At 43.6% G+C, this 21,008-nt stretch overlaps 2 protein-coding genes across 3 annotated transcripts in view; one reads left to right on the top strand and one right to left on the bottom strand.

Annotated features, from left to right (window-relative positions):
* The window catches only part of LOC141047839 (uncharacterized), a 248,460-nt gene that overhangs the window by 172,317 nt on the left and 55,135 nt on the right, over window positions 1-21,008 (bottom strand). The window lies entirely within an intron of this gene.
* Window positions 1-21,008, top strand: part of LOC141047858 (uncharacterized) — an 83,526-nt gene that overhangs the window by 43,370 nt on the left and 19,148 nt on the right. Inside the window, exon 3 of the mRNA XM_073543187.1 lies at window positions 7,746-7,993. Coding sequence (XP_073399288.1) covers window positions 7,746-7,993 — 248 coding nt within the window. The remainder of the gene's footprint in view (window positions 1-7,745; window positions 7,994-21,008) is intronic.

The following is a 21,008-nucleotide window of genomic DNA, read 5'->3' as shown; positions in this document are numbered from 1 at the left end:
CAGCTAAGACAGGATCGACTGCAGATGAATGAGCAGATAGAGAACGTCAGGTGGCGTCCACCTCCAACCCAAGGTGTAAGGACCCGAAGGGATCCTCCAAGGAATGAAAGGACAGGTAGTCGAAGGCAAGAACGTCGAGAGTCCGCAAGTGGCCGTTCTAATCGTAGTAACATAGGCACGAGACCCGGTGGTGGACATAGTGACAGAGGGTCAGACTCAGACCAGCCAGTTGGCCCAGCTGGACGTGGGACTCATGACAGTGTGAACTGGGAGAGCCGGCCGGTGAGAGAAAGGTCGGGTGACGGAGCGCACTGCAAACAGGTGGAGACTAAAGAGTGTCTGATCACACTGACGGACGTTGACGGGAAGGCCAAAGCCCAAGGCCGAGATACTGACCGCTGGGGGCGGGGGAGGCCTAACGTGAATATGAGGCAGTTTGACTACCGAAACAGACGGAGATGGTCCTCTCGACTTGTAGGGCAAGGTGACATGGGTGCCAGGTCTCAAGATACCTGGGTGATGTCATGTGTTCAACCCCACAAGTTTGAACAGAGGGGGGAGGTATGTGGTGTAGTTACCACTGTGTCGGCTAGGGGGCGCTGTGTGGGTGTCCCAGGACGGGTGTACAGGCACATTTAGTGTGGTAACAGGAGCAGGGTCCTAAATGACCATTGTGGGTCTCAAGGTGGGTGGCCTTGGGATGCAGGCTCCAGGGTGTATTGATCAGCAGAGGTACTGCTGATCTTTCTGTTACACTGTGTCAGGGAAGCCTGTGTGTCTATACAACCTTTGGTGATGTCATAGCCATGTGATCCCCTTTGGGTGTGGTTACAGGGCTATGTAATTGAGGTGTTTGGCACATGTGAGAGTGTGGAGGGAGTCTGTCAGAGTGTGGACAGACTTCCATGTGTCCAGGTGGGACACTACAGAGAGTGGTCTGTGTTCCAAGGAAGGAGAAGCCTTCCTGTGTCTGCGGCTGCAGATAGAGCGCTGCTCTGGACATTGCCCTGGCCTATGTATATTAGTTGTATATGGGGAGGACTATACCTCCCAGCATGTGCTGAGACTCTCGGTCCGAGTCTGAAGCCACGGACGTTTATGTTCTTTTGTGCCTAAGATAGAGGCTATTTTGGTGATACGCTGAGTTATGGTTTATGGAGCAAATAAACCTCATGAACTTTGGGAAGAACCTGCCTCATGATTGTCTCCCGCTGCACCTGAGCGAGTCACATCCCTACAGAGCATAAAAATTCAAAGTTGGAAAATTGCAAAATTCTCCAAACTTTCACCAAATTTCCATTTTTTTCACAAATTAACGCAAGTTATATCAATGAAATTTTACCACTAACATGAAGTACAATATGTCATGAGAAAACAATGTCAGAATCACCGGGATCCATGGAAGCGTTCCAGAGTTATTACCTCATAAAGGGACAGTGGTCAGAATTGTAAAAATTGACCCAGTCATTAACGTGCAAACCACCCTTGGTGTTGTGAGTTCATTTTCCCCTCCGTCTCTGAGGCCTGGTGAACTCCCTATCCTAGTGAAGGAAGGTAGTGAGCCTGATTATCAGGCACCTGGGACTAATGAAGACGATTGGCTGAGTGGAGTCTCTGACTGGATATAAGGCTGCCTACGCCCTTTCTGCCCTGCGGGTGATTTCTCTGTGGACTCTTGGACACCAGTCTGATTCCTGCTCTCCTTAAGTTTTCTGCTTTGCCATTTGCATTTAAGATTTGTTTTTGTTTTTCTTGCTTTTTGGATTCTGCCACTCCCTGCTGGAGTGTGCAGTATTCCTTTAGCTCTGTCCTCTGAAAATACCTGAGTGCTGATTTAGTTTTGAAGCTTAGTTGCTTCAGGGCCATTTTTATATCAGCTGGTTGGCTTTGTCTTTGATAGGGTTTTGGCAGATTGCAGACAGCAGCTTTCCTATCCGTTCCTATCTAGGTAGTTTTTGGGCCCCATCTTTGCTCACTCTGTCTTTCTGTCTGTGTAAGTGTTTCCATCTTGCTTCACCGTCATTATATGTGGGGGGCTGCCTATTGCTTTGGGGTCTGCTCTGGGGCAGTTAGATTTCCCCTTTCCTTCTTTAGGCCTATGTATCTCTCCGGCTGTGATCGAGGGGTCTAGGTCATCGTAGCAACCCCCCACGGCTACTGCTAGTTGTGTTGTTAGGTTCAGGGGTCTGCAATCTGATAGTTGCCAACTTCTCCGGTTTTCTGGACTTAGCTAGCATTTCTGTTTTTGCCTCCTGCGGTGACTCAATCATAACAGAATCACCCGCCATACCGCAGATTCTGGGGTACTCAATAGCAGGAAAGAATTGTGTTTTAAAAAAAAAAAAAAAAAGAAAAAGTGTGTATTCTTTCCTCTATATCTCTGAGGCCGTAGGGGGAATTTTTTTTTCTCTCAATGGAGATAAAACAAGTGTCTGATCGTGTGGAGCAGCTCGCTGCTGAGGTGCGAGGAATTTCCGCCTATCTTGCTCGTTCACATGCTGTTGAACCAAAGATCCCCACACCTGATGTATTTTTTGGGGATCGATCTAAGTTTTTGAGTTTCAAAAATAATTGTAAATTATTTTTTGCTTTGAAGCCTAACTCGTCAGGGAGCTCCGTGTAGCAGGTTAAAATTGTCATCTCTTTGCTGCGCGGCGATCCCCAGGATGGGGCGTTTTCTTTGAAACCAGATGACCCTATTCTGACTAATGTGAACGCATTTTTTCAAGCCTTGGGGTTGCTGTACGACGAACCCAATGCTATTGATCAGGCTGGAAAGACCCTGTTAGCATTGAACCAGGGTCGAGAATCTGCAGAGTTGTACTGTCAAAAGTTCCGAAAGTGGGCGGTCCTTACTACTTGGAATGATAATGCCTTGGCTGCTCTCTTTCGGAAGGGTTTGTCAGAAGCCGTAAAAGATACTATGGTGGGATTTCCTGTTCCCTCTGGTCTGGACGATTCTATGTCTTTAGCCATTCAGGTTGATCGGCGTTTACGTGAACGCAGGATTACACGAGAGGTGTTGCCGCCGGTTGAACAGACGTCTGAACCTATGCAATGTGATAGAGTTTTGTCTAAGGCGCAACGTCAGGAATTCAGAAGGCGTAATAAGCTGTGTTTTTTCTGTGGAGATGCCTCACATATTATTTCTGTTTGTCCTAAGCGTGAGAAACGCTTTGCACACACGTTTTCTGTTGGTGGGGTTCAGCCTAAGTTTCTTTTGGCGATTACTCTGATCTGTTCCCTGTCCACATTTTCAGCCAAGGCTTTTGTGGATTCGGGAGCAGCGCTAAACCTAATGGACTTGGATTTTGCTAAACGTTGTGGATTTCCGTTGACACCTCTGCAGATGCCTATCCCTTTGAGGGGGATTGATGCTACCCCTTTGGCTAAAAATAAACCTCAGTTTTGGACCCAGGTGGTCATGCGGGTCGCCCCAGACCACCAAGAAAATTGCAGATTCTTGGTGTTGCATGGTCTGCATTACGCCGTTCTGGGGTTTCCCTGGTTGCAAATTCATAATCCAGTTTTGGATTGGAAGTCTGTGTCTGTGGTGAGTTGGGGTTGCCTGTGTACCTTTAGTGAGGCTCCGGTTTTTTCCACCTCTCCTCAGTCGCATGAGGTTCCTGACAATTTGGCGGACTTCTATGATGTATTTAGTGAGAATGAGTCTGCGTCCTTGCCTCCTCATAGGAGTTATGACTGTGCGATTGAACTAAGTCCGGGGTGTAAATTTCCTAAAGGTCGGCTCTTCAATTTATCTGTACCCGAGCACGAGGCTATGCGGTCCTATATTAAGGAGGCGTTGGAGAAGGGTCATATTAGACCATCCTCTTCACCCTTAGGTGCCGTTTTTTTTTTGTGGCCAAGAAGGATGGTTCTTTAAGGCCTTGTATTGATTATCGTGCCCTCAATAAAATTACTATTAAATATCAGTATCCGTTACCCCTGATCTCGGATCTATTCTCTAGAGTTAGAGGTGCTTGCTGGTTTACCAAGCTTGACCTCAGAGGGGCGTATAATCTTATCCGCAGTAAACAGGGGGATGAATGGAAGACGGCGTTTAATACTCCGGAGGGACATTTTGAGTACCTGGTGATGCCTTTTGGGCTCACTAATGCCCCTTCTGTCTTCCAGTGCTTAATGAACTATATTTTCCGAGACTTTGTCGATAAATTTTTGATTATTTATCTGGATGATATTTTGATCTTCTCCAAGGATTGGGATTCTCAAGTGGAACATATTCGGACTGTGTTCCGGATCTTGAGAGAGAATTCCCTGTATGTCAAAGGATCGAAATGCCTTTTTGGAGTACAGAGGATTTCTTTTTTGGGATTTATTTTGTCTCCGTCAACTATTGAAATGGACCTGGCCAAGGTACAGGCCATTTATGATTGGGTTCAGCCCACTTCTTTGAAGGCCCTCCAGAAGTTTTTGGGGTTTGCTAATTTTTATCGGAAATTTATAGCAAAATTTTCTAGTATTGCCAAACCATTGACTGACCTGACCAGCAAGGGTGCGGATGTGTTGAATTGGTCTCCGGAGGCTGTTGCCTCCTTTCAGGAGCTGAAGCGAAGATTTACCTCCGCCCCGGTTTTGCAGCAGCCTGATGTCTCACTCCCGTTCCAGGTAGAGGTGGATGCTTCTGAGATTTGTGCAGGAGCGGTTTTGTCCCAAAAGGATCCGGTAACATCTAAAATGAACCCCTGTGCGTTCTTTTCCCGAAAGTTCTCTTCATCTGAACGTAACTATGATGTGGGGAATCGGGAACTGTTGGCCATGAAATGGGCATTTGAGGAGTGGAGACATTGGTTGGAGGGAGCCAAACATAAAGTTGTGGTCCTCACTGACCACAAAAATTTGATTTACCTAGAGTCGGCTAAACGCTTGAACCCTAGACAGGCTAGGTGGGCCTTGTTTTTTACACGTTTTGATTTTGTGGTCTCTTTTCTTCCTGGAACTAAGAATGTCAAGGCAGACGCCCTCTCTAGGAGTTTCTTTGCTGATTCTCCTGCGGTGACCAAGCCTGCTACCATCTTAGGTGAAGGGGTAGTTCTTTCTGCCATCTCGCCCGATTTGAGACTTGCTCTGCAAGAGTTCCAGGAGGACAAACCTGAGCGTTGTCCCAGTGGAAAGTTGTATGTTCCTGACCAGTGGAAGAAGAGAGTGATGTCTGAAGTTCATTGCTCTGCATTGGCTGGTCATCCTGGTATTTTTGGTACTAGAGATCTGGTGAGTCACTCTTTTTGGTGGCCCACCTTGTCTCATGATGTCAGGAATTTTGTGCAGTCCTGTGGGACTTGCTCCCGGTCTAAATCTTGTTCTCGCTCTAGTGGGTTGTTGATGCCTTTGCCGGTCCCCAGGAGGCCATGGACCCATATTTCAATGGATTTCATCTCTGATATGCCGGTCTCTCAAAGAATGACTGTTATTTGGGTGATTTGTGATAGGTTCTCTAAGATGGTTCATCTTGTACCACTCCCTAAGTTACCATCTTCCTCTGAGTTGGTGCCCCTGTTTTTGCAACAGGTGGTTCGCTTGCACGGGATTCCTGAGAACATTGTATCTGACAGAGGAGTTCAGTTTGTGTCTAAATTTTGGAGGACGTTCTGTTCCAAGTTGGGAATTCAGTTGTCCTTCTCCTCTGCTTTTCACCCTCAGACCAATGGGCAGACAGAGAGAACAAACCAGACCTTGGAGTCGTATTTGAGATGTTTTATTTCCGCTGATCAGGATGATTGGGTTTCATTTTTTCCCTTGGCCGAATTTGCTTTAAATAATAGAGCTAGTTCTGCCACTTTGATGTCACCTTTTTTTAGGAACTTTGGGTTTCATCCCCGATTTTCTTCAGGGCAGGTGGAGCCTTCTGCCTGCCCAGGGGTTGACACTGTGGTGGAGAGAATGCACCAGATCTGGGACCAAGTGGTGGATAAGTTATCTCTCTCCCAGGAAAAGGCCCAGCGGTTTTCCAATCGACATAGGACCATTGGTCCCCAGTTTAAGATTGGTGATATGGTGTGGTTATCATCAAAAAATATTGCTATGAAGGTGGCTTCTCCTAAGTTTAAGCCTAGATTTATTGGACCTTACAAGATTTTGGAGATTATTAATCCGGTCTCTTTTCATTTGGCTCTTCCTGTCACATTTAAGATCCATAATGTGTTCCATAAGTCCTTGTTGAAGAGGTTTGTTGAGCCAGTTGTGCCTGAGGTGGCACCTCCGGACCCTGTATTGGTTGAAGGTAACTTGGAATATGAGGTAGAGAAAATTCTGGATTCCCGTCTGGCTAGACGGAGACTCCAGTATTTGGTTAAGTGGAAGGGTTATGGTCAGGAGGATAATTCCTGGGTCTCTGCCTCTGATATTCATGCCAAAAGATTGGTGCGTGCCTTTCATCGGGCTCACCCTGATCGCCCTGGTAGCGTTGTTGAGGGTTCAGTGACCCCTCCTCAAGGGGGAGGTACTGTTGTGAGTTCATTTTCCCCTCCGTCTCTGAGGCCTGGTGAACTCCCTATCCTAGTGAAGGAAGGTAGTGAGCCTGATTATCAGGCACCTGGGACTAATGAAGACGATTGGCTGAGTGGAGTCTCTGACTGGATATAAGGCTGCCTACGCCCTTTCTGCCCTGCGGGTGATTTCTCTGTGGACTCTTGGACACCAGTCTGATTCCTGCTCTCCTAAAGTTTTCTGCTTTGCCATTTGCATTTAAGATTTGTTTTTGTTTTTCTTGCTTTTTGGATTCTGCCACTCCCTGCTGGAGTGTGCAGTATTCCTTTAGCTCTGTCCTCTGAAAATACCTGAGTGCTGATTTAGTTTTGAAGCTTAGTTGCTTCAGGGCCATTTTTATATCAGCTGGTTGGCTTTGTCTTTGATAGGGTTTTGGCAGATTGCAGACAGCAGCTTTCCTATCCGTTCCTATCTAGGTAGTTTTTGGGCCCCATCTTTGCTCACTCTGTCTTTCTGTCTGTGTAAGTGTTTCCATCTTGCTTCACCGTCATTATATGTGGGGGGCTGCCTATTGCTTTGGGGTCTGCTCTGGGGCAGTTAGATTTTCCCTTTCCTTCTTTAGGCCTATGTATCTCTCCGGCTGTGATCGAGGGGTCTAGGTCATCGTAGGAACCCCCCACGGCTACTGCTAGTTGTGTTGTTAGGTTCAGGGGTCTGCAATCTGATAGTTGCCAACTTCTCCGGTTTTCTGGACTTAGCTAGCATTTCTGTTTTTGCCTCCTGCGGTGACTCAATCATAACACCTTGGGGTAAAGGGGTTAAAAATTGTAGTTAGGCAAGTTGTGATGACTGGAGAGACTGGAGGAGATGTGAGGAATTGGGGTCCATAGTGCATGTAGTCAGACGAGAAGAAAAGATGAGTTTGGAGACTTCTTCTGTGATGGGATCAAATGTAGAGAGTGAGCCAGGGGAAATGCAGGGAGGGACGGGAGTCGCAGCACTTGGTGGCTGGGTGCGGATTTCCTGATAGATATTATTTATTGAAATATGCGACCAATGACAAATGTTTTATTATTTGATGTTTTCAATGGCCAATAATTGAGAATAAACATTAGCACAATTGATTCTTTGTGAAATCATCACATCATGTAAATTACACCTTTAGTCAGTTAATAATAGAACTTTGCTACACAATTTGCAATTTCTTTGTATTTTTTACTTAATGTTTTTTATATTTAGATAACCTTAATACATATATTTATTTGACTAAAAAATCACATCAGTTATATTCTTGACAGATGGTCGTACCAGCAGCTCCAAAATCCAAGAAAGTATTGCACAAGACCCATGTGAAGAACATGCCAACATCTCAGTCATGGATCCTTTTAAAGTACAATGTCCTAATTCATCACAGACTGGTAAACAAAATAAAAGCCACAGAAGAAGTGCGGAAAATAAAAAAGCTCTAACAAGGAAGAAAACATTTTCATGTTCACAATGTGGGAAATGTTTTAATTGGAAAGCACATCTTGTTATACATGAGAGAGTTCACACAGGAGAGAAGCCATTTTCATGTTCGGAATGTGGAAAAAGTTTTAAAGATAAATCACATCTTGTTACACATGAGAGAATTCACACAGGAGAGAAGCCATTTTCATGCTCATAATGAGGAAAATGTTTTACTAACAAATCATCTCTTGTTACACATGAGCGAGTTCACACAGGAGAGAAGCCATTTTCATGTCCTGAATGTGGTTTTTTATTTATTTAAGTCTCCAGACATCAGAGAACTCACATTCAGAATAAGGCATTTTAACCTTTTAGTGCCCAAACACAATTTTTCAAATCTGACATGTTACTTTATGTGGTAATAACAATGGAATGTCCCATATCCCAGTTATTGTGAAAATACTTTTTTCCTTATATGTTGTGCTTTATTTTGGTAATAAATAAAAAATATGCAATATTCCAGCTTTGAATGTTTTTACCTGTAAACTGTGTAGTTATACTACATTAAAAAAAATTACCAAAACATTTACTTGGTCTTCTTTGTCAGTAATTGTTCAAGCATCCTTTTATTTTATTAGAAGGGTTAAAAGTTTAGTAGTTTAGTAATTTTTAGGGTAATGTGCAGAACTCGTCTTTTTGGGACCTATTCACTTTCGAAGTTACTTTGAAGGGCTAATATATTGGGGATTCCTCTAAAGCAGGGGTGGGGAACCTTTTTTCGGCCAAGGGCCATTTGGAATTTTATAAAGGCGTTCGGGGCCGTATAAAATTATTAACTTGATATTTATTCAAACATGTAAAGGGAACCTGTCACCAGGTTTTGCCAATATGAGTTACAGCCACTGCCTTTCAGGGCTGATATACAGAGTTCTATAATGCTGTATATCTGCCCCCGATCCGACCTGTAAGAGAAGAAAAATAACTTTTATTATACTCACCTGGGGGCGGTCTGGTCTGATGGGCGTCGCTGGTCCTGGTCCGGTGCCTCCCATCTTCTTACGATCCCAGTCCTCCTGCTTGCTTCATGTGGATGACACATCCCTGAATCATCCACAGTCTCCTCGGAATTGCGCTCCTGCACAGGCGTACTTATCTGCCCTGTTGAGGGCAGAGCAAAGTCCTGCAGTGCACAGGCGCTGGGCCTCTGTGACGTTTCCCGGAACCTGTGCACTGCAGGACTTTGCTCTGCCTTCAACAGGGCAGATAAGTACGCTTGCGCAGGAGCGTGATTCCGGGGAGACTGTGGATGATGCAGGGATGCGTCATCCACATGAAACAAGCAGGAGGACTGGGATCGTAAGAAGATGGGAGGCATCGGACCAGGACCAGCGACGCCCATCGGACTGGACCGCCCCCCTTGTGAATAAAAAAAAAAGTTATTTTTCTTCTCTTACAGATCTGATTGGGGGCAGATATGCAGCAATATAGAATACTACACATCAGCCCCGAAAGGCTAATTCGTATCAGCCAAACCTGGTGACAGGTTCCCCTTAAATAACTCCCACCTAATGTGATGGCTGGAAGGACTTCTCTTTGGTGAGGCCTGCTATGTTGGGAGGTATTGATGATGTTGCTACTCCCAACTGGTTTTCTAAGCTTGCATCAGTCAGTAAAATGCAAATACAAAATAACTTATAAGAAAAAAATGCAACTGCAAAATTATAAAAAAAAATATTTAAAAAATGATAGTAAAACGCCTGCAAATAAAAAAGTGCACAAGAAATAATTTGCAACTTTGCAAAATAAAATCACAAATGAGCATGCAAAAAATAAGAAAAATGTGAAGTAGTAAATGCCTAAAGCTGCAACCATGAAAAAAAATGCAATATAAAAAAGAGAAAAATATTAAATTAAGTGTGCATGGATTTTTTAACCACTTGCTTGCTGACTGACAAGATGTAGTGGGCTGTGAAGTTTTTGCAGAGAGTACATGCATGCCAGTGCAGCCATGTCAGCTTGCACTGAGTGGTGATCTACAGACATGTTCCATGACAAGCCCTGCCTTGCAGGAACTCTGCAGAAGGGCAGCCAGCAAACAGGAAATGCATCTGCAACAGGGAAGGCTCAAACTTACTAATGCACTGGTCCCCAGCTGCCTGCCCTCCTGCACTCTCATATGCACCAGGAGGATTTTACATTTGCACAGTGCAAACTCCAGAATTTGGGCTCCTCTTACCTCCGCTACCAGGCTGAGACATTCTCCCCTTTGCTTTGGCTGGGAGCCTCCACACACCAGCTGCTGCCTCCCAGGAATAGCAGTGACCCCTCAGAGCTGGAAGGTGACAGAACTAGACAGCAGAGCGACTGCCATCCTGAGTGGTGCCCAACATGAGGGGCACAGCACATACTCGTACTCACAAGATACTCAGGAGGGGGCCGGGCAGGAGCCGGGGTACCGGCAGGAGGCGCCTCTGACTGCGGGCAGCTCACTCACTGGAACGAGTACCCCCCAGGAGTGGGCGGAGACATGACGCAGTGGTGATGGGCACCGAGTCCGTGTCCGAGTTCTCTGAAGAATTAAAGGGCCCGCCGCTAAAAAACGGGCAAAGTGGCTGCGGCCCGCACCAGATGATATCGTGGGCCGCACGTTCCCCACCCCTGCTCTAAAGGGATGCTATTTTAACCCTTTCACCCACATGCCTTCTTTCACTTCCTAACCACAACAATTTTTTTTTTCAATTATGACCAGTGACACTATGAGGTAATAACTCTAGAATGTTTCAGTGGATCCCACTGATTCTGAGACATACTGACATTCATGGGGAACATAAGTATTTGATACACTGCCGATTCTTCAAGTTTTCCCACCTACAAAGAATGGAGAGGTCTGTAATTATCGTAAGGAAACTTCAACTGTGAGAGACAGAATCTAAAAATAAAAACCAGAAAATCACATTGTATGATTTTTAAATAAATTGCATTTTATTGCATAAAATAAGAATTTGATCATTTACCCACCAGCCTGTCTCTCACAGACCTGTTCACTCGTCTATAAGATTCAATCCTACTCTGCACTCATTACCTTATTATTGCTTAAATATAAAGTGCAGGAAAATATGTTGGCACCATATAAATAAAGATTATTATTTTTACTACCTGTATTAATTGCAAAGATCTCTCCATTCTTTCTAGGTGGAAAAACTTGCCAAATCTGCAGTGTATCAAATAAGTATTTCCCCCACTGTATTGTACTTCATGATAGAGGTATACTTTCTTCAATATGACTTGCGTTTACCTATTTGTGAAAAAAACTGGAAAAAAATGTAGAATATATTTCAATTTTCAAACTTTTATTTTTAATTCCCTTAAATCAGAGAGTCATATTACACAAAATAGTTAAAACAGTAAAATTTCCCACATATCTACTTTACATAAGCGGAATTTTTGAAACAATTTTTTTTTGTTAGGAACTTAGAAGGGTTAAGGCTACTTTCACACATCAGTCTTTCGCCGTCAGGCGCGATCTGGCATCGCGCCGAAGCGCTGGATCCGGCAAATGTTATGTAAAACCGGATGTGACGGATCCGGTTTTCTGCCGGATCCGTCTTGGTCATCAGACCAAAAACCGGATCCGTCTCATCCGTTTCATCCGTTTTTCCATCCGTTTCTCGCCGGATTACGCCGGATCTGGTTTTTAAAAACGCCCCTTTGGGGCTTTGAAACGAGATTGGCTGCTGAAATCTATATATACCGTGTTCCTACAGCCCATCTTTGACAGGTTGTAGAGGGGAAACTGCAGGTTGGAGAGAAGAGCAAGTTACTGGCGACGATGGATGTTGTGATTGGAAATATCTTGAAGAATTTGGTGGATTTTACAGCGGAGGCGAACCGTTTGAGGGTGATTGTTCTGGAGAAGGAGAGAGCGAGACAGCAGCGCATCAGGCATCAGCGACGCCGTTTGTGGATCCACCCCATCACAGCCAAGAGAATGACGCGTGGGGTCTATTCTACACTCTGCATGGACCTTAGACGAAACCCGGAGAAATTTTTTGGATATGTTCGGATGAAAATGGAGAATTTTGATTACTTGGTGGAGCGCATTGCACACCTCATAAGAAAATCGGACACCTATTGCCGCTTCTCCGTTTCACCCGCAGAGCGTCTGATGGTGACTTTAAGGTAAGCCACATTTATTGGATATGCTCGCATCAGAGCACACTTTCACTGCAATCTTGTTGGTGGTAGTTTGTATCTCCAAGTGTTATAGCTGAGTTTATGTATGTAATGCTGTTATTTTTAACTAATTTTTTTTTTTTTAATTCCCCACAGATTTCTTGCAACTGGAGAATCCCTTTCATCACTGCATTTCCAGTACAGACTCAGGATTTCCACCATATCTGGAATAGTGAAGCACACATGCTGTGCACTGTGGGACTCCTTAGTTGAAGAGTTTTTACCAGAGCCCACAACAGAGAGGTGGATTGAAATTTCTGAAAAGTTTCTACAGATATGTCAGTTTCCGAACTGCTTGGGCGCTGTGGACGGGAAACATATCCGCATTGTAAAGCCAGCAGGATCGGGATCGGAATATTTCAATTACAAAAAATATTTTTCCATTGTCCTCATGGCCATCGCGGATGCGGAATACAAATTTATTGCTGTTGATATTGGGGCCTATGGCCGCTCCAATGACTCTCAAGTTTTCAAACTGTCTGCCATGGGGCGTAAACTGTATGGAAACACCTTCCAGTTCCCATCCCCTAGACTGCTGCCGCAAACATCTGGTCCACCTATGCCTTTTGTCTGTGTAGGGGATGAAGCATTCCAGCTGTCAGAACACCTTTTGAAACCCTACTGTAGCCGAGGATTGACAAGAACAAAACGCATTTTTAATTACCGCCTTACAAGAGCAAGAAGAATGGTGGAATGCTCCTTTGGTATTCTGACATCCAAATGGCGGGTCCTATTGACTGCGATCAACCTCAAGACAGAAACTGTTGATGAGGTGATCAAAGCTTGCGTGGTACTCCACAATTTTGTTATGTGCAAGGAACCCATTTCCATTGAGGACACCTCTGAAGAAAGCACCTTACAAGATTACCACAACATTACTAATCGAAGTTCTGTGACGGTGTCACGAATGAGGGACAATTTTGCACAATACTTTGTCACCCCAAGGCAGATTAGACTGGCAGGAGGACAGAGTGTGATAAATTTCTGCCCTTAACCAAAGTTGGGTACCTTCTGTACCAACAGTATATACCTTTTCCAAACAAATTTGGCTATCTTGTCGTCTATCTTGTCGTGGTTTAACTATTTTTACCTTTTGCCCACAGTTGTGTACCTGGTTGTGTTTTAGGCAAAGTTTTCATCTTTTAACAAAATTTGTGTACATTGTTAGGAAATCCCCAACAAGATACACAACTTTTGGCAAAAGGTGAAATACTTTGTCTAAAACACATCCAGGAACACAACTGTGGCCAAAAGGTAAAATTTATTTACCTTTTACCCACTGTTATGTACCTGGTTTTGTATACCTTTTTACCTTTTGTCTACCCTGCACTTAACCTTTTTTGTGACCATATTTCGCCGCAGAAATAAAACACAGACAACCAGTGTAAACCAATAATTTAACTTTTATTTAAAAACTTTTTTTTTTAATAAACTTTTAATTGCAAAAAAAGTTTGTCTTTTTTCATAGCATACACACATTTATAAATTAGTGTAGTGTGGGGTGGAAATACTGCTGGAGGGGCTGCGGGACACTTCGACACTGGGAGTGTGGAGAGAGGACTGGGATCGTGGTGGGGAAGGAACAGTTAGAGGTGAAGGGGTGGAAAAAGCAAGAGAATGGGTGGACATGTGGGTGGCAGAACAGGTGGTGGAGTGGTGGGTTGGGCAGGGACTGGAGTAGCAGGTGATGTGGTTGAGAAGTGGTAGGGGGAAGGAGTTTGGTAAGGGGAAGGAGCTTGGTACGGGGCAGGTTGCTGGAAGTGGGGAGGTTGCTGGTACTGGGGAGGTGGCTGGTACTGAGGAGGTGGCTGGTAAGGAATAGGAGGGGGAAGAGGGACAGTGGCTGGAGGGGGTGCAGGTGGAGGAACTACTGTGGTGGGAGGTGGAGGATGGGAGGTAACCTGCTGTAGAGCACCGTGGCACGAATGCATTACATGCATCTGCTGGGTAGGAGATAGCGTTGCCATGCGCTCCACAACAGACCTGAAAAAGGTGTGGTTGGGAGAAGATCTTGCTTCTGAATGCATTGTTTGCAGAAGTGTCTTCAACTCTAGAATGCTGGATTTGAGCTGCTGAAAGCCTGCGGAGATTTGCTCTGACAAGACTTTGAGACAGTTCTGGAAAGATGCATTCAGATGCAAGAACTCTGGGGCATAGCTCTTTTCCTGACCCCTCTGCCGCTGCCGCCCAGTACCCGCAGGTGTACTAGAGGTGGCAGGGGCAGAAGGGTGGGGTAAAGGGAAAGCGATCTCCTCACCAGCAGCTTCATGTAATGTAGGCGGCCACGATGCTCCTGCGCTGGTGGATGGGACAGATGGGTCGAAGGTTGGGAAGGTGCAGATGTGCCGGGGTGCTCGAAGTGTCCCTCGGTGCCGGTCTCCTCAGGGATCGCCTCAGAAGGGTCCAAGCATGCAGGCTCCCGAGTGCTGGTCACCGTGCTGTGGAATAAAGAGAACAAAATAGAATTAATATAGTGACATGGCCTGGCCCTGGCTGAAAAAAAATACACATGTAAACACTATTTTTTGTAATGGGGTGTGTAATATTTACCTTCTGGTGACCATTGTTGCCCGGAGGAACGACAGGGCTCTTGCGTACTTGTACTTGCTCCTGCGTCCTCCAGATCCACTCGGGGCCCGCATCTCTTTATTGAACTCCTTCTTGAAACGATCCCTCACAGACCGCCACCGCTTCACAATTCTCTCCCCTAAAACGAGAAAGCACAAAGTGGTTAGTATACAACATCAGTGTTTCACAAACTCCAGTCCTCGTATTTCCCAACGGGTCATGTTTTCTGGATTTCCATAGTGTTGCTCAAAAGGAAATCCTGAAAACATGACCTGTTGTATACTGAGTTATTTTTAATGGTTTCAACACTCCAATTAATTAATACCAACTATTGATATAGTTTCAATCAGCTCTTTGAACCTTCCAAGAAGGTCATTGAAACTTGTTTGAACCAGATGGTCAAATTGTCCAAGCAGAGCAAATAACTGGCTTACACTTATCTACCAACAAAGGACCTTCATTGCCATAATTAGATTGGGTGGGTAAACATTCCTCCGAAGCCCCTCCTCCAGCTTGCTATATTTCTGCCATGTGGCACACATGAGGCCCCTTTCCTCCAGCTTCCTGTATTATGTACTGGTTAAAACAGGTATTGAGGGAATGTGTTTATAGCCAATGGACAATAGACTTGGGACATCATTCCCCATATGGTGGGGCTGGACACACCTTTTAGCTGGACATTTTAAAAGAACTAGGACACATGTTCTGGCTCTCTTTGCTCATGGAGGATGACTGGTCGACGTCTATCTGAATAATGTAACGTATGAATAATGCTTGTTTCTGATTAATGCATATGTATTTATAGTTTTATATTGTTTATTATTTAATCTTATCATTTATTAAGTAAATCAATTTAGAAATTCAGTTCTTGTGTGAGCATTTTCTTATTCATCACAATCCATTGGAACCCTTACAATACAAATTGGTGTCAGAAGTGGGATTGTTTTGAATAAAAATGTTTGCAAAATTGAATAAGTTTGTGAAGAGTAGGAAAGCAGTTGAGAGTAGTGTCAGATCTTTGCCAGAATGGGTGTTACCAGGAAAGTGGACCCCAATGGCACAGGAATGTAATAAGTATATGGAGGGACAGCAGTTATCAAATCCCCAGGAAGTGGCTGCAAAATTTGATCTCTCAAGGTATGATGCAAAAGAGCAGAAAGCTGCAGCAGCCGTTGGATGGATTTTTGTGCAAGTGTCCCAAAGATTACAGGAGGAGATAGACAATTTGCGTTTAGAGCTGCATACAGCTATAGAGCAAAGGATTAGCTTGCAATCAGCCTTGAGAGACCAAATGAAACAGCATGACAATATGCAAAGGAATTTTGAAGCTTACGTAATGAAAAATGTGAATAAGAATAGGCGCAGGAGGAGACAGCGGCCAGTGTCAGATATTTGTACTGCACAGATTAGCACCATGATTGCACGTGAGAAATGGTCAGATTTGCTAGAATGGGAAGGCTCTGGCAGCGAGACAAATAGGGAAGAAAAGCAAGCCAGACCGATTGTGACTACTAAAACTAGGAGAGAAGTCACACAGCATAGTGGAGATAGGATGGATGCAGGAAACGCAGCTACAGGAGCAGAAGCTTCAATGACCGAAGAAACTAGGAATTATACAGCAGGAGAATTATCAGAATTAGCTACCAGGTACAGGCAGCAAGCAGGAGAACCTTTGTTAGCATTGATTCTCAGATTATGGGATCAGGGAGCCGATACTATAACTTTGAACCGTCTTGAGGCAATAGGACTTTGTAGTATTTGTATTGATCCTATGGTGCGTCTAAAAATGAGGCGTGCAAGGGACACTACAGAGACTTTCTCTTTGCTGCATTTGGTGAGGGATTCTGTGGCACAAGTGTATGACTCTCCCATGGAATTAATACCACAGACACGATGGGAGACTCTTGCAGATGGAGTTCAGAGATTGAGAGAAATCGCAGGTATAGGTGGCATAACTCGCAAATTCGCAATCCTTTGCCAGATCTGAATGATCACTTTGCTGTTGTTGAGGATTGGAAGGGACCAGATGCTGCAATATTGACAGTACTGATGAAGAATAAGTTCATAGAAGGTGCCCCAGCTGCTTACAAAGCCCCATTATTCACTATGTTCAGTGCACTTATGGGAAATTCCACTAATGTCTACACAGCATGCAATCTAATCTCCCAGCTATCTGCTCTAGAGAGAGCAAAAGTATCAAAAAATAGTACAGTAAAGAGAGTAGATCAAGAAAGGAGAAAAGAGGATGATACTCAAATAAGAAAGAGCAGGACGGAGTTGTTTTGTGACCTGATAGCTAGTGGAGTTCCATTCCAGGAGATAGATGGGATCTCTACAAGTGACCTGTTGAGGAGATGGCAAGATCTGAGGAGGAAAGGTAAATTGCAACTCGCCAGACCCAAGAGGGTGGCGACAAATGAGATAGGGGGTTGGAAAGATAGAGGTGGGACACCTGATGGAGGCATGCAAAGCCCCCACTGTAACCGCCCCTTGCACTCTTCCAATACCATGGCATACTACACCCCCTGCCAAGATTCCCTCCTGGACTAATTATAAAAGTAATTGAATATCCCTGAAAATTGTTGTTTGAACAGTTTTTGCCATTTTTTGATGTCTAATGATGTTTGTTTCATTCTAGAGTTTCTTACAGAAATACTCATGTGAGCATACTGTGACGTATGCACTGGCTGATATATGATGATAAATTCTCCTGTGAGCATACTGTGACGTATGCGCTGGCTGATCTATGAATTGGGTTTGGTCTTGGTGATGCATAAATGTGCATTCCTCACCTGAGGGTTTGTAATAGACCTTGATGTTTTAAAAGGCAAAAGACCACAGCAGATATAAGATGATTCTGTATGTGGGAGCCATTGTGAGAGAAACATACAAGGAAAAGAGGGAGTGACATTGCAGACAATGAATTTAAGACTGACCTAAAGTTAGATGACTGATAATATACTGGGGGTTGACAAGATAAATAGATGACTTATTTGTACTAAGTGTTTGTCTTTGTCACTATATGTGCTTTGTGTATTTGTCATGGATATCCCTTGATTAAAATTTGTTCACAGCCAAAGAAAAAAATCCACATGGTATTTTTATTTTTACTTTTTATTTGGTATATTTGTATTTTTTATGAGCTCATTTTCTGAATTTTAATTGTACTGTGTTTAGCATTCTTGGTTTTTAAAGGAATAGTTTTTTCTCTTTTCAGTGTGGACTGACATGTTGGATTGGGGGGTGGGGTGTGTAATTAACCTTTTGTTTGCAGGAGTGAAAGAAGAAACCTTGGCCATTTAATTAACATGTAAATACAGTGCACAGTAAATAGTTCATTCCTGCAGTAGTGAAAAAGGAGTCCATTTAATATAAGATTATATTTTATGACTTATTTTTGAGTTTTAACATTTATTTTTTGGGAGCTCCCGTGCAAATTGGGTTTTGAAGAATATACATGTTAAATGATTTCAATGAATGCTAGTTTGTTAATGTCTTGATATAGCTTTGTTCACCTACACCTGAGTCATACAATGCAAATGTGTGGGTACCCAAAGTGTGTGTGTCTATATATAAATGAGAATCTCTCCTGCTTACTGAATGAATGCATTAGGTTAAGCCAGAGTGTGTGTTGATGTAATGTGTATATTATGTAAAAATAATAATTTGCTAGAATTGGGTTAATAGCAAATTGGTTTGGGTTCGGTTTTCCTTAATGTAATTGTACTGATTCTGATTAGTAGTAACATTATTTTGTGATCTCCATGAACATAATTGTACTGATAATTATGATCATCGTTCTTATGCAAATGTGATTGACATCAATTTGATGTGTTTGATCAGTGTATAAGTCCATACACATATGATATATATTTTATGTAGTATTATTATCTAGAGTAGAAATATTTGCTACAGTAGAAAATTTCAAAGGTCATTCTGGGCACAATTTGGACCAACAAACCTACGGCAATTTTGTTTGATTCATTTGATCAAGGGGTGGAAAACAAGCCACCAAGACTGAGTTATTTTGGACTGTTGCTTTGGACTGAGTTAGCTCTGCCAAGACTTTGGAACTTTCAAGTATGATTGTGAACTTCACTTTCCCTCAGTGCAGGCTGTGTCTTGTGTGTAGACTGAAGATGTCCAATTGAGTGCTGAGACTGAGCCCAGATGATGCTGAACCGTCAACCAGGGTGAATCCTCATGACTGCCAGCTGATGCAAATGGCATATAAAGTGAGGCCCTGAACAGCTGCAGCAATAGAAGATGAAAGGTACTCTTATGCTCAGCCATGGACACCTGCACTTCCCTCACCCATTGCTTTTGAGTAACGAGGGGCTAATGTCATGAAGGGCAGGGACAGATTGCTCTTTAGAGTCTGTTGTTTTGCTAACCAGGGAAAGTAGTGAAGTCACCCCAAAGTGATGAGGGCATAATAATCCCTGTGCTTTCCCTGCAACAGAGACCCATTTAAAAATTGCGGTCAAGAAGATCCGAAGAAAGAAGATTTCTACAGGCATTTGATATTTCATTACCTGCTGGTCCAATGTTGTTTTTGTTTTGATTTTTTCCGTTTTAAGCCCAGGATGTTATTTTTTACCAAAGCGGTTTTCTATTGGTAGCAAATAAATAAAATATATATATAAATGAGCAATGCAAATAATGAAAAATGGTATAGTTTAGTGGCAGGTTAATTAATTAAAGTGATTGAAACCAAGGGGTGGAATGTATACTATGAGTTATTTTTAATGGTTTCAACACTCCAATTAATTAATACCAACTATTGATATAGTTTCAATCAGCTCTTTGAACCTTCCAAGAAGGTCATTGAAACTTGTTTGAACCAGATGGTCAAATTGTCCAAGCAGAGCAAATAACTGGCTTACACTTATCTACCAACAAAGGACCTTCATTGCCATAATTAGATTGGGTGGGTAAACATTCCTCCGAAGCCCCTCCTCCAGCTTGCTATATTTCTGCCATGTGGCACACATGAGGCCCCTTTCCTCCAGCTTCCTGTATTATGTACTGGTTAAAACAGGTATTGAGGGAATGTGTTTATAGCCAATGGACAATAGACTTGGGACATCATTCCCCATATGGTGGGGCTGGACACACCTTTTAGCTGGACATTTTAAAAGAACTAGGACACATGTTCTGGCTCTCTTTGCTCATGGAGGATGACTGGTCGACGTCTATCTGAATAATGTAACGTATGAATAATGCTTGTTTCTGGTTAATGCATATGTATTTATAGTTTTATATTGTTTATTATTTAATCTTATCATTTATTAAGTAAATCAATTTAGAAATTCAGTTCTTGTGTGAGCATTTTCTTATTCATCACAATCCATTGGAACCCTTACAATACACCTGTGGGTACCACGAGGACTGGAGTTCGGGAAACACTGCTTGACATCAAGCAACGGGAACTGTATATACTTACGCTCTTGAATCTGGGCCCGAGCATCAAGGCCCTCCCAGTGGTCCACAAGGAGTGAACAGATTTCCTCCCAGAGCCGTCGGGTCACAATTAGATCAGCATGCCGGCGGTCAGCCATATTCCAAAGCGGCTCCCTTTCTCTAACAAGATCGATGAGAAGGTCAACATCGATCCCTCCATCCTCACCGTCAGAGTCGGGAGCACGCTGAGAAGGCTGTTAAAGAAAAAGAGAAAAATAACATAATTAGCCTCCACACTTAAAGAAATGAAATAAAAAGTGCAAAAAAACCAAAGTAAAAATATTATACTTACACGCTGGTGACCGCCGCGTCGCTGTCGCCAATGACCCTGGGAGGCACTACGAGGACCTCTTGGTCGAGCACCAGATTGGGAAGACTAGAAAAGAAAACAAAAAAAATTATGTGTTTGGATGTAGGCATATGTGTTTGCTGTGTGATATGTGCGCTACATTGTTTTCTATGTGTTGTGTGTAGTGTGATGTTGTGTTTCTGCGTTTGATGCAGGAAACTTACCAATTGCGAGTCCACTCCAGGTATCTGTCCACCCCTTCCTTCTTCTTCTGGGAGCTCCTCTTCAGCTTGTGATTCCTATTTTGAAATAAAAGCCAATGAATAGACATATATTCCAGAGATGATGGATTTTGGAAATAAAAACTTACCGTCAAACGCTGACGATGTGAGGGAGGGCTCCCAGAAGAAGATGTGGTGTCCTCCTGCTGGCCAGTCTCCACTCCTGATGCTGCTGCTGTTGTTGCTGCTGGTGCTGCTGCTGCTGGTGCTGCTGCAACTATAGGGCGTCTTCTGCTGGTGAATAAAGAGAAACAAAGGGCCACTGAATATATTGATAT

Source organism: Dendrobates tinctorius, unplaced genomic scaffold (assembly GCF_039654945.1).
Source record: "Dendrobates tinctorius isolate UK_male_01 unplaced genomic scaffold, ASM3965494v1 ptg000129l, whole genome shotgun sequence".
Lineage (NCBI taxonomy): Eukaryota > Metazoa > Chordata > Amphibia > Anura > Dendrobatidae > Dendrobates > Dendrobates tinctorius.
The sequence above is the reverse complement of the archived record's forward strand: the minus strand, read 5'-3'. Positions and strand labels throughout refer to the sequence as shown.